This window comes from Chaetodon trifascialis, chromosome 15, assembly GCF_039877785.1.
Source record: "Chaetodon trifascialis isolate fChaTrf1 chromosome 15, fChaTrf1.hap1, whole genome shotgun sequence".
In the NCBI taxonomy this organism is placed as follows: Eukaryota; Metazoa; Chordata; class Actinopteri; order Chaetodontiformes; family Chaetodontidae; genus Chaetodon; species Chaetodon trifascialis.
Window position 1 is genome coordinate 18,561,428 of NC_092070.1, and position 13,808 is coordinate 18,575,235.

General features: G+C 41.7%; 1 protein-coding gene across 2 annotated transcripts; it reads right to left on the reverse strand.

Annotated features, from left to right (window-relative positions):
- Nucleotides 1-650: 650 nt before the first annotated feature.
- On the reverse strand, nucleotides 651-13,569 carry dnmt1 (DNA (cytosine-5-)-methyltransferase 1). 2 transcript variants are annotated; one of them, XM_070981034.1, is made up of 35 exons: nucleotides 13,368-13,538; nucleotides 12,854-12,890; nucleotides 11,939-12,046; nucleotides 11,597-11,837; nucleotides 11,415-11,487; nucleotides 11,190-11,274; nucleotides 11,048-11,088; nucleotides 10,908-10,962; nucleotides 10,695-10,778; nucleotides 10,343-10,452; nucleotides 9,875-9,993; nucleotides 9,635-9,727; nucleotides 9,387-9,538; nucleotides 8,640-8,827; nucleotides 8,089-8,103; nucleotides 6,650-6,833; nucleotides 6,424-6,521; nucleotides 5,992-6,139; nucleotides 5,767-5,882; nucleotides 5,486-5,687; nucleotides 5,268-5,401; nucleotides 4,998-5,177; nucleotides 4,690-4,914; nucleotides 4,401-4,593; nucleotides 4,049-4,139; nucleotides 3,807-3,947; nucleotides 3,429-3,711; nucleotides 3,152-3,293; nucleotides 2,517-2,683; nucleotides 2,244-2,421; nucleotides 1,900-2,095; nucleotides 1,641-1,804; nucleotides 1,393-1,509; nucleotides 1,032-1,125; nucleotides 651-947 (listed from the first exon to the last, which is right to left on the reverse strand). In XM_070981034.1, exons 1-35 carry the CDS (start codon nucleotides 13,412-13,414, stop codon nucleotides 910-912), a joined length of 4,539 nt encoding a protein of 1,512 aa, XP_070837135.1. In that variant the 5' UTR covers nucleotides 13,415-13,538; the 3' UTR covers nucleotides 651-909. The 2 variants fall into 2 exon arrangements, with proteins under 2 accessions (XP_070837135.1, XP_070837136.1); XM_070981035.1 differs by lacking the exon at nucleotides 8,089-8,103 and having other exon boundaries at nucleotides 13,368-13,569.
- Between the last annotated feature and the right edge of the window lie 239 nt (nucleotides 13,570-13,808).

A 13,808-nucleotide genomic window follows, 5' to 3' on the forward strand; every position in this document is an offset into this window, starting at 1 on the left:
AAGTGTCAACTGATTACAGATCAAAAGCAGAAGTCTTCATGTACAGATATAAATGCAGGAAATGCTCATTGAGCTCCAATAATTCAAGCCACACTGAAGAAAGTCAGGGATGTACTGGTTGTAACAAGTGCATCCTTGATTGCAGTGAATAATCACCTGGTTGCCTGTGGAGTTTCCTTGTACTTCTATATTAGCAAGCAGTTCTGCTCATTGATTTGCTAAAATTCCCACTGACACTATACAATTAGATTTTAGTTGCTCTTACCCCTCTACATTAAAATGTATAATTACTGAAAACCTGTCACTAATGATAACTCCAGACACAGGTGTAAATTGCCATTTATCACTACGAGATTGAAACAAGATGGATCTGAGTTTCTGGGTGTTAACATAGCTCAGTGTTTCTCAATTCCAGTCCTCTGGCCCTGCATGTTTTAGATGTTCCCTCCTCCACCACACCTGATTCAGCTCATCATCAAGCTCTGCAGTGGCCTGATAATGAGCCACTCATTGGAATCAGGTGTGATGGGGCAGTAAACATCTAAAACATGTAGGGAAGTGGGGAATTGAGAAACACTGACATAGCTGAACAATAACACTATACGAGCTTGTAAGTGCAAGGTGTTAATTTCAACACATTAGATTCACAATAAATTTCATAAGAGCTTTATTTGAAACATTACACATATAAAAACTACGTACAATTTATCCCACAGTGGGTGAACATTTCCCAACAACATCATGATTAAAAACACATTTGAAATAAAACATGGAATGGCACTGCACAGAATGTCCATGTTGGCCACTTAGTGACACAGCTGAAAGTCATCTTATTTAAAAAGAATGATTGCTTGACACGTCAGCATCAGGATTTGAAGAACCGATTCTTGCTGGGAAGGTAACCAGGAACTAATCAGAGACCTCCATTTTCTCTTGTTTGATGTTCTCTGTGGAGAGGAGAGGGGGTTACACCATGTTTATGGCTTTTACATATTCAAGTGTTTAATATGAATCAGGAAAATTATAGTCACCTGATGCTTGCTCTGACTTCATTCTCACCAGGACACACTTCTTAATCTCCAGGCCTATGGCCCTTGAGAGTGGAGGGGGCACAGCATTTCCAACCTGGCAGAAAGCAGAAGACAAATTACATGATCTGTGACATCATAAAGTGGACAGTATACCAATGTTATTTGAGCATCCGTGTCTGTCAAATTTTGTAGAGAAGCCATGTTGGAATTGCTTGTATAAGCACTAGACATTATTTTGGCCACTTGAGGGCAGTAGAGACAAGCTATAAACAGTTGCAAACAGCTAACCAATTTCAGTGATATAAAGTACTTTGTCAAACTTTAACTAGCCAACAAAACAGTGATGCACCCCAAAGCATACCTGTCTGTGTTTGTCCAGGATGTTCCCAAAGAAGCGATAGGTGTCGGGGAATCCCTGAGAGCGTGCACACTCCCTCACACTGACCACTCTGTGCTGCTCAGGATGCAGAACACGGCCCTGAAATTAAAATGCCCCGGTTAAGCTTCAAAAGCAGAAAATATGTTCCAGACCATGGCGGCATCAACTGAATTGCTGTCCTATCAGTATACATTTCTATATATTAAATGGTTCAGAAAAAGTTGATGTACCTGCTTGCCCATAGGTTCAGGGTTGGTGACAGTAGTACTGAAGAAGCCGTCCCACTCCAGCCTGCCGTACAGTCCAGCCCAGTGGTTGTGGCGGTTCCCAGTGTGGGGCAGACACCAAGGGATCAGGGTGTTAAACTGCCTGTCTGCAGGGTCACATGGCGTACCTAAAACCACACAAACATGATCAGAGATGCCTCTACTCTAGAAATCCAAATTCTGTCACTGCCTTTATTCACATAAAAGAACTAGACCTACATACCTCCTGCACAAGTGCAAACACCTCTGAGAGCACCAGTGCTGCTGCGTCCATTCTTTTTATCAGAGTGTGTGTATCGCAGTTTCTTGGTCATGGTGCCATCTTTAAGACGAACCTCAATGTTGGGCAAATCCCTCCAGTCGGATCCTGGAGCCAAGGGGATGTGACGCATCCGACCTTCAACCAGCGCACTCATGTCCTGAAGACACAAAGATATGTTATAAAATACATTTTTTGTGCCAACTGGAGAGGAATTGATCACACCACAATCCCACATTAACATCATACATCTACATCATGTTAATGCTACCACCAAGACGAAAAAATGCAAGTATGAGACAGCTCACCTTGCAGATATGATCTCTGAGGATTGGCTGATACTGTGTGCCTCTGATCTGCCTCTGGAACCAAGACTGAGGCTCTCCATTGTAAGAAATCTCCAGTGCAGCTGCACCATTGCGAATCTCTGGCAGGTCAGACATGGTGTCCCTGACAGTGATGGTTCTGTAGATTCCTCCATTACCTCTGTTGAAGACAGACAATTTAGTCTCGTGTACAGGCAGTTCGTGAGCTGAACTTAAAATTTCAATAAATAGTTCTATAGGGTATGTTTAAATTACCGTGTAACATTACTGACGTATTTCTTCTCATCCACCACCACGCTCAGAGAGCAAGCTCTGGGAGCAAACACATGCAATGGCTCAGGATAACGAGGCAGCTCCTCGCCAGGAGCAGCAGCCAGGATGATTGCCCTGCGACGGGTCTGGGCAACACCGTACTGACCAGCCTGATGAGGAGGGCAGCACTGAGCATGTTAGCGGTCTAGCAAAGCAGATCCTAAAAATACTGGCATGTATGACAGTGGAGGAGGGGCGGAGTCACTGGTTAAACTGCTCATCATGTTAATAGAAGTAGGACTGTAACTGTTGTCAACTGGCATACTCACATTTAAGAAATTCAGGGAGAATTTTAATTTGATAACTGGTGTAATTACTTTAATCAAAAAAGGTTTTGCATTTCCATCATGTTTCTCCAAATTTGAAATGGCCAATTCAATTTGATGCCACTGTTCCTGCCACTGCCAATTACTTATTGGTGGATCTGGGGGACATATAGCCTGAAAGATAAGGAGCTTTACCAGGAGTTTCACACATGCTGAGCTCAATGCCATTCGGCCAGATCCCCAGCCAGAAGCATAATCTGGAATAAATACTGGCAAGACTTGTAAAACAATAGTCAGAAGAGTCAGACCCACCTGAAGGACACCAAAAGTACACTGGTAGCCCATGCGCACTAAACAGCGTAGGGTCAGCTTCAGGACCATTGAGTTTTTGAAGGAGACGAAGTTCCTCACATTCTCAAGCAGGAAGAATTTGGGTCTGTAGTAATCACAGTAACTGCAAGAGAGGAAAACCTATTTTACATGTGCACTTAAGGACAGTAGGGTTGATACTGCAGGAAACTTGCAGCATCGTGTTTACAATAAATCTCAAAGGGGTCAACATGACAATCTACTCTTTGCAGACACTGACCTGAGATATGAGACCACAAGGGAGTTCTTGAAGGCGGAATAAGTGCGAGAGTTGAAGCGGTTCATCCCACTGAACCCTTGGCAAGGAGGTCCTCCACACAGCATCTCCACATCACCCTTCTGAGGCAGCTTCTGGCCGAGAGAATTTGTCTTCTCTCCAGACATGACCAACTTCAGCAAGATGTTGCAGTCCTCAGTGAATACCGTGGTGCCAGGGTTGTTGAGCCTGAAGGCCTGTGCTGCAGGCTCCCACATCTCTATGGCCCACAGAGTCTCAGAGATACCTAAAGGCAACCAGCAACCATGTTTTCAGCATTGCATTGAAAAAAAAAGGCATTTGCCCATACCTGTATGCATGTCAACATTAAGCAGCATTTACCAGCCTGGTGGAAGCCTTCAGACAGTCCACCGCAGCCAGAGAACACATCCAGTGTGCGATATTTAGGCACTTTAAGTGTCTGTGGCTCATTCTGGGTGTCCTGTGGTTCCTGTGCAGCAGAAGCCTTTCCTTTGCCTTTACCTTGGAAGAGAACAATAGGATCATTGGATTATGACTTTCGTGGGCCTAAAACCAATAACAGATAAAGAAAGTATTTGTTTTTTTTAGGTCTGCATTTTCACCTTTCCCTTTGCCTTTTCCTTTGCCTTTATGAACAGCCGAGCGGGCGTGATTTGGGGGGTCTTCAAAGCTTTTTGATTTTGCATTATAGGCCTGTGAGAGGAATACGTACAAGAATAAACATATAGATTACATATTCAAGTACAGACATTATGTTCCTCAAGATTTGATCTTTTGATTCACATTGCCACTTTAGATTTTCCACAAGTTTCCATATCAGACAACTAGCATTATCGTCTTCAGTGGCTCTATTTTTCTCCTTATGCAATGTTACCAACTGTGTGCAGAGGTTTTACACAAAACCAACTTATCTAATCTGAAAGTCCTGCAGATACAAAGTATTAACAACTGTACCTCCAGGAAATAGAACCGGTCAGGTCCACCACTGGAATAGTCCTGTACAGATTCATTCAGGTCTTCTCCGTATTCTACTTGACAGCGGCCGAGCACCTCAGTCATGTCAACAGTCACTTCTTCATCACTCCAGTACAGCTGATTGATATCTGTGTGGTAACTGGCTTTGACACCTTTGTGAGTGTTCTCAGGTCTGGGAGATGAGGGAAAAAAGCCAGTTAATTCTGATTCTGAACCATTCATTACAGACAAACCCTGAATGAAAACCAATTTAACTGTAATGTCTTACCTGTAGAACTTGTAGAGTCTCAGTTTGACCTCTGAGGTGTCACTTTTCCCATTGCTCCGCCTGTGACAGAAGATCTCCTTGATGCGCCCGATGCGGAAAGGCTCTGGAGCATCCAGGTTTGACCCCTTGATGTAGTCTGAGGACTTCCTGTAATATTCTGGATATAACTCCTCATCCACATCATCTTTCCTGTGGGAGCGCTTCACTGGACTGGCTGGTTTCACACTGAGACCCAAACACAGAGGCATGAGTTTCATACAATATCTTTAATATTCAAGAATGAGTAAATTTTGAATCATGTCCCTCACCTGAAATTAAAAGCTTCAGGAGGCAGGTAGACACTGTCTCCCACTTTGAACTGCACCCCCTTAAAGCAGGCTACAGCATACAGAGCCTTGGTGTCGTTGTCTTTGTCCCCCAGGGGTTCAAATGAACGAGGCACTTCCTGTTCCTCTCTCTCTTTAGTCCTAACACAGCTGCCACAGAATCTGAAAGCAAAGGGGAGCATAGCCACAAATAGGTTAAAACAAACAAAAGATCACATGTGCGGTACAAATGCATGTGTGGGTGGCGCTCACTTGAACTTGCAGTCTTCTGATGGAGTGGTCTTAGGAGGTGTCTCAAAGCGGGCAAACTCTGTGTCGTACCAGAACTGATAGAAGAAACTCTTCCCATCATCCTCAATCACCTTGAGGTCAACATCCATGCCACCCTGCCATACAGAAGGTAACCATAGAATGAAGAAAAAAAAATAAAATAAAACAATGCAAATGAACCCGCTGTCAAGTTAACTTACCTCCATAAACCAGTTGTTAGATGGGGCCTTATACATGACATTAACTTTGCCTTGCACATAATTGAGCTGCATGTCTTCACACTCATCCACAATGACGAGCTCCAGCGGATCAGAGGACTCTCCCAGCACAGTGTGAATCCCACGAGTGAACCAGTGGGCATGGAACATCTTTCCATGAATGTCCTCCCACAGTGACGTGATCCTGAGAAGGATCAGCTCATTAGATTTCTACAAACCACTGACAACATGTTGTCAAAGATCTAAAAAAAAAAATGTCCCACCTTGCCAGATACAGAGGAATGGTTGGATCCTCTGAAGACACTGAGACACAGTCGCCCACCTCTAGCACTTCATCATTCAGACAGACCTTCCTGTAGTACTGTCTCTTCCCCTCAGTCTGAAAGGCGTTGGAGCAAAATGTACTTTATGTATAAACACACACAATTCTGGCTTCTCATGCATGACAGCAAAACTTCATAACAACCAAGGATGCAGAAAACAAATACCTGAATAGACTCTCCAATCCATGTCAGGTTGCACTGGGTCTGCTTCTTCCTCTTAGCATGAGAAACCTTTTTGGCCTTTGCCACTGCAATATCTTCTTCTTCAATGTTCTCATCATCTTCAGCCTCCTTTACTGCAAGGTTTGGGCACCTAAAAAAGTTGTATGTTGGCAAAAGAGGAAATAAGGACAATAGACATAATACACAAGTGTGCCATGCCCTCCTCACAGTACATGAAATGAGAACTCTTTCAGGTTTCTGTCACATTTAACATTAGTCCTCATCTTTCCTCCTACATTAGAAAAGCATTTACTAAGCACATGTGTTAATTACACAAAAATCAGTTAAACAGCCTCAGACCACAAAACCTTTGCCAACATACATTCAGAAGGATTAGAAACATCTACAGACTGAACTGCCTGGCCACACACTCACCTTCTATGCTTACAGGCCTGCTTGCTTTTGCCACTTCCTCCAAATTTGATCATGTCCTTGCAAGCTGTACACTTGCCACAATCAGGAGACTGGCAAACCTGGAGAGAGACAAAGAAAATGTATGTATTTCAACTGTTAAAGACATACAGATGACAAATCAAAATGCACATCAGATACTGCTGAATTAGTGTTTAAACAGTGAGACATCACTGTCATAACCACTCACCTCACAGACCCCACAGCGTTGTCTTTTGAGTCCAACACTCTCTTTATCATTCTGTTCTATCTGATCAGAGAAGAAGGTATCAAAGATCTGGTAGACCAGCTTTGTAGTGGTCGCTTTAGTTGGTCCCTTACTGTCCTTTTCTATCTTTGTTGGGTGACGAATGGCCTGTCTTCTGGCAGCTCTCCTGTCAACAGAATAAAGATTGTGTTCAGAGCAGAGATCCATTTGGCTTGGCACAAACACCTGATGATATGTGGAGCGATGGCATTATGAAGCCCCTGGCTGTCAACACACCACAGCATCAGGCCATGCAACATAAGAAACAAGCAAACAAAACCAAAAAGACACAGTAAAAATGTACAATGCAGAGTTCCCGTTAGATGCAACTGGTTGATTAAATTCTTCCCAAACATTCTGGCCTGCACAGACTCGAGGTTTAAAGAGTGTGCTTTGCGCTCAGTGATGCTAAGGAGAATCCTGGCTTACAGAGGTCTAACTAACTTTGTTTTATATTTTCTATTACTGTAATTAATCCAGGGCTTAATACATTAAGCCCAAGGTTAAGGGTCAACAAATCAGATTCATCATCAAATAGGGTTAACATCCTTGTGCACTTAATAACTCTCTATGAGTTATTGAGTTTTAAATTGACAAGACAGTGACTTTTCTTTTTTGTTCCAACAGTGATGGTTCACGTCAGTAATCATAACATTAGGACTATCCCACGTTCAAACTTGCAAGTGTAAAACAACTGTCTGTCAAGGGCTTATTGTAGCATGGATTAAGTGCAGTGAGAAAACCCCTCAGGAGACACCGCTGAAGTTCAAGGCTTCAACTGATCTTCCTTTGAGAGAAGATTTCTGTGTGACGATCAATTACCTTTCGGAGTCACTCCAGCCAATAGGACTTATATGCTGTGTTTTTTAAGTGTCACAAGTACCAAAAGAGAGTTTGCATGACTGCAATGTTGAACAAAAAAAAAAAGGGGGGGGGGGGGGGGAATGCATATTTGAACAAAAAAATTTCATGATTGTTAAATCTAGTTTCTTATACTAAGTAAGTCAGTTTTTTTACATGACAATATACATACGGACATCTTAAAAGAAAACTTCTTTTTTGGTAATAAATTCAATGTCAGCAGACATTTTTAATATATAATTTGTATCTATTGTAACTGACTCAAGATAACTTGTGGACACTGGTCCACACAAATGCACACGCACGCACACACGCACACACACGTGTTATATGGCCAGAATTCAAATATGCCAGATAAACTAAAACAAAAACAAAAGGAAAGCCAAGATGTAAATTAATTTAGAAATAATATTCCAGCGTGAACTTGTATAATGCTCTTTTTGTCCATACAGCTTCTAAATGCTTCACACTAACACACCACCATACAAGCTAAGGATGCATTCACAACAAGGCCTACCTACCAGTACAGCAGCATGCTGCATTAGGAAATGTCAAAGGAATGTTAGACATTGGGGAGAACAAGGAGTGAGGAGCAGAAATACAGGGATACAAGCAAAAAAAATAAATAAATAAATAAAAATCCTGAAGCATTTGTGTTGCAAAGGAGCCGCTGCTAGAAAAACTGGGCGAAGCTGAGAATGGGAAGTCTTCGTTTAAGTTATAGAAGTAGCATGTGGTGTACATTTCTCATGTTTTGCTTAGTGTCTATGGAAAGCTTACTTATATGCTGTATGAACAGCACAATAAAGTGACAATTTCAAGTATTTACAGCAATCCTCCCTGAAGGGCTAAAGGGTCTGCAGATTCACATTCCAGCCACCATCTAAACACCCCTCCTCCCCCTTTTAACTGCTAGTGAAGTGAGGAGATGTGATGTTTACATGGGTTTAAGTGTAAACCTGTGTGCTACACCCTCAAAAGGCTCAGGAATCAAAGCCACTTCCAAAGACTACTTCCAGCTGACTCTGCTTCACAGGTAAGAAGGAACCATATTCTGATCTTTCAGCCGTACCTCTTTCCTAGAGTGACTCCTGCAAGCTTGATCAGATCTCTCATGCAGGGAGTAACAATGATGGGCTGCTCATCCGAGTCACCAGCCTCATCGTAGCTCTCCACCTGCTCCACCACAAACTGGGCATGGCGCAGTAATGTGTCTTCAGTGAAGCAGTTGAAGTTTAGTCCTGCAGGAGGCACAGTCGTCTGAGGGTAGGAGAAAAAAGGGGGTCAGTGTCATGTTTTTTTTTACCTCAGCAAAGTTATGCTCACAAAATACCAGTTGTGTATGAGACTTGTCGAGTTTCTGTAAAACATCCTCTTGAGTGATAGCATTTATAGCACTTGATGAATAAGAAAATCTTGCTTTAACAAATCATGCACTCTTCATAGTTTGTGCAGGTTCATAGTGCACTGATAAGGCAACATGTTTTGCCAGTGTTGTATTAATTAGTCTGTAAAGTGTAAAGATTACTCAACAGACCCACCCTACCACAGGCTCTGACTAAAAGTTGGTTAAATGATGCCATTTACTTAAAAAAAATGACTGAATAATGACTTTTTTGTCAATCACAAATTAACATATTGACCAGTCGATTCTACCTGAAAAACATGATTACTTGTCCACGTCGATTTTTCTAGAAAATTACTGGCTCAGAGCTTCACTGATGACCCCTTGAAAAATGGAACCATGTTTAATATGGCAGCGACTGTTGCGGTCAACTAACAAAAGATAGCGCTTTGTTCCATTCACGCAAGTCCTCACCTCAATCTTGTTGAGAAGGTCCTCATATGTAGCATCACGATTCTTTTGGAGGAATTCCACCACAATCTTGCTCATGTAGATCTTCTCCTGCATCAGTGCAAAGATGGGTGCATACTCCTCACTTGGGTGCATCAGGATGTAATCAGCAAAAGCTGGATGATGAAGACAGACAAAGATACAAACCATTAGTACGACATACAGAGTAAAATAAATGAAAATCTGGAGCAGCAAACGTAGAACTTTGCTACCTGTAGTAAAACCAATTAAAGCCTTTTCTCCACCATCAAAACCAGTGATCCACCAGGCATTGATAGGACCAAGTTTCTTGGCAGGAACACCACCTGAAGAGGGGAGGGAGACACCAGACACAAACTAAGATGAACATCTGCTTGGTTGTAGTGGTTAAGAGAAGTAAGAGAGGGAAAACAAACAAAACCACATATACAAGCTTCATTAAGTTTATATTTTTTAAATGTCGATGTTCATACCATCCAAGCAAGGGTTGTCATCATAGATTGGCTTGACAACACAGCTGAAGTAGAGCTCCACGTTCTTCTCAATTAGTCCGGAGTCAAATGGACAAAGGTGGCCACGCTTGTCATACACACTGCAAGATATTAAGAGTTATATGCCATCACTGACAAAACTACACTTGCAAACAGAAACATTTATTAATGACAATATTTTTTACAAAGACCATCATCGGGTTATTTAACATAAGAAGAGAGAGCATCTTTAATAAGTTGGTTGTACACGTGGAGAAATCAAGTCACCCTATAGGCTGACATCACTCATGGAATCATGCAAAAACCACAGACCAATCAGGTCACAAGTCTATGTGAGCAGCCTCATGATGACTTCTGTTTCGTTGTGTCAACACTATGACATACGCAAGAACGGACATGTTTTTCTTCTGAACTAGGCAAACAAGCAAAGTGTCACCTAGAATCACTTACCTGAAGTTTGTAATCTTGTGTTGTGGCAGGTCTTCATAGCTCTCAAATCCATCCTCATTAGAATCAAACAGGGAGAGGCGCTCATCTGTTAACATTTCTGGTTCATCCAGCTGAAGGTGAAGAGAGCACGATTATTTAAAGGTTTCACTTTCTTCTAGTCAATAAGTGATGACATTACAAAAAAAAAATGGTAAATGCAATACCAAAGACAAGTAACACAGGCTTTCATGTGGTACACTGTATTTAGTTATTAGGGTGAAAAGGTGTACGCAAAATAAACTCAATTCAAAATTATTGAGGTTTTTATAAAGAACACACATAATTACAACAAATTTACAAAACAAACCCTCACCGCATTATCAGGATCCCCCTGAAAGAACTTGAGGTCTGAGTCATCCAAGTATTGTCTGCAGTCTGGACATTTGGGGGGTGGTGTCTAAAATCAAAAAATAAAAAAACAGAAGAAAAGAAAAGACTGAATATCCAGGTCATGTCAGTTCGAAGCATTAATGCTTATAAAAATGTTTCCAGCTACGATACTGTGCTGAATGAAACAACTCACTACCTTTGCAGCAGAAACAGGCTTAACAATCTCACTCTTGGATTCTTCTGGAGCAGCACTGCAAAAAGAAAAGTATTAGTATGTTCAGTTGTGTGTGAGCTCCATCGTCGTCATCAGTAATGTTCAGAAGTCAAAAGACGTACTTTTCATCTGAGTCCACTTTGAGACGCTTCTCCTCCCGGGACTACAACAGATTTGAAAGTATGGGCAGTATTGCATATCAAACATTGTAAATTGCACAGACTCCTGATGTCTAAACATCAACAGCACATAATAATGCCTCACCTCTTCAACATCATTTTCCTCCTTCTTCGGCTCATTTTGGCCATTAGAAACATCTCCATTCAAGTCTTCAGACTTGCGCTTTTGACTGTGAGACAGATTCTATTTTAAAACTGAGTACAAACACTTGTAAATACAAAATGTGATTTTTTTTCACCTGTTGAAAATCAATGAAAGAGTCGAGTAAATGACAAAGTATGACACACAAGATAAAACTAATATACGCACACTTTAGAGAACATGGACAAGATGGATGGCTGTTTCCCACTGTTTCTTGTAACTCTGGTGCTGGCAGGAGACTCTACAAAGAAAAACATACTTGTTTCATATATTCAATTTGTGGGTCATTGCCATCTTGAAATGCAACAGTTACATGATTCATGAAATATTTGTGTCAGTGTCAAACTTACTTTTGGTGTCAGAATTTGCCTTGCTCTTGCGTCCACCCTTCCCTTTGGGAGCAGTCGGTGACTTGACGGCCTCCTCTTCCTCCTGTGCGTCCATAGTTACATCTTCGTTGTCCTCATCTTTGTGGGAACCATTTGTGAAGCCATTTGTTTTCCCATTCTGGTCCACACCATCAACATGTGAGCCATTTTCAAGATGAAGCTCTTTTCCAAGCAAAGCCTTTACGTTAGCGATGTAGTCCTCCTGAGGAAAGTACACAGCATACATTGCATGTCAGAGGAGAAATAATGAGAAGAAGACTTCCAGGATCAGTGATGATTCTGATACCATCAAGAGTCACTAACCATTGAGATCTCTGAACTCTTCATCTTTTCCTCCAGGCTGGTAAGCTGGTCCTGAGCATCAACATGCAAGAAGTCCTGCACCAACTTGAGCTTCTCTTTCACATGATCCTGAAATGGCATTTTGAGAAAAAAGGATAAAGTCAGGAAACCTAAGTTTAACTTACGCAGTTGAGGGTCCAAAGCAAAAGTACAGTAAATTCATGATGTACATTTAAAAATAAAATACTACAATACATGTATTGCTTGACTTTTGAGTGCTGTGTTGACTGACATTATTTCCCTAAAACACATTGCATAACAGAATCAGAGAAGCTACTTGCAGCTGGAAAACTGTCAAAATATGATAATTAATACCTGGTCACCTAATAAATCCTTGACAATATATATTTTAATTCATATTTCTGGCATATTAAAACTTGAAATCCGAGAGAATCATCTCAACTGCATCTTTATTGAGATGTTAGCACATGTTTTACATAAAAATTTATTAACTTGAAAATGACAGCATTAAGGCTTGAACGTATATCTTGATTATATCTTCATGACACTTTGGAAAGTGATGAATGTTTGAGATATTAAATCTAAATCAATTTGCAAACATGCCGGGCATCCGTGGAGCAGCCCTGGGACTTGTTTCTAGATACCATCATCTGTACAGTTCACCTCTCTGCTTTGAAAAGTAAAGAGAGATTCATTCATTAAAAATGAACTACACACAAGAGTTTAGTGAAATCCAGTGGAGGGTGGAGCTTGGCAGTGACGTGACTGTATATTGTAAACCCAGATTCATGTTCAATGGTCCTTGGAGCACCAAACTGAACAGTCATTAGCAACACCAATTAGTGAGCAGCTGGGGTAACACTTTAAGAGACTACTTGCAGGCGTTCAGGTGCAATAGGTAGACACAGAACCCACCTCGTCTGAAAATCCATCCTCATCCAGCACCTGCAGCCTGTAAACAACGCACATGTCAAAACAGCACTATAGTAAGTTAGTTAACTGATGTGACGACAGAGTCTAAAACATCTACGAGCACATTTACAACAAAGGTTGTAGCAATTAAACCGGTTAAACGGCGGGCGAGCAGAAACACAGATGGCAAAACTTCCTGAGTGGCGCCAAATCCCACACGCTGCTCCATCCATTGACAGGCTAAGATGCTAACTGGCTAACGTTAACAGGGAGCTAATGTTAACGCTGTATGCAGGATCAACCCTGACAGTCAAGAGGCAACAAGCTAACGCTAGCTGCAGTTGCTAGTGCAAGCAAAACATAAAGTATGGCCCCGCTCACAACAACGATGGTAAGTCCAAAGCAGTTAGTTAGACGGGCTGCAATGTTGTTTTTGTGGCTTGTGGACTAAGACAAGCTGCATGCATGCTACATAATCGGGGCATTTTTAGCATTCACGTTACTAACGTTATCGTACCTTTTCCTGACATCCTCTGGTAGAGACAGGGAAGTCCTGGATGGCATGACAATTAGCTAGCTAAACGTATAAGACAGAGGAGATAAAACAGCTTTAAAATACGTTAAAACAATGTTTAAACCCGCCGTTGGCGACTACAGTGCGGCTCCACAGTGACTGCCTGTCTTGAGCTGTTTCTTGCAATGGATGCTATAAGCAATTCGGGCGCGCGGGCCGTCTTTTCGCGCGGAAACCCGGGTGTTGTGGACTGTACCACTACATTGCTATATGGGTAAACACTTTCAGTGTGGGACGTAATATTTCGGTGCTTAGTGCAACGTTTGATTGCGCAACACATTCTTTTGAAAGGACAATGTATTTAGAGCACAATTGTGATTGTCATGTGGTTGTATTTTTTAAAATTACTATTTTCTTGAAATGAACAACTAATTCGATCTACCC

Bases quoted from the DNA above. Each gene is read 5' to 3' on its own strand.
- dnmt1 (XM_070981034.1), bottom strand. From the start codon at position 13,414: ATGCCATCCAGGACTTCCCTGTCTCTACCAGAGGATGTCAGGAAAAG. The intron at 3,712-3,806 runs GTAAATGCTGCT...GGTTGCCTTTAG, and splicing joins TGAAGGCTTCCACCAGGCTG to GTATCTCTGAGACTCTGTGG. The intron at 1,805-1,899 runs GTATGTAGGTCT...GTGTGGTTTTAG, and splicing joins TGTTTGCACTTGTGCAGGAG to GTACGCCATGTGACCCTGCA.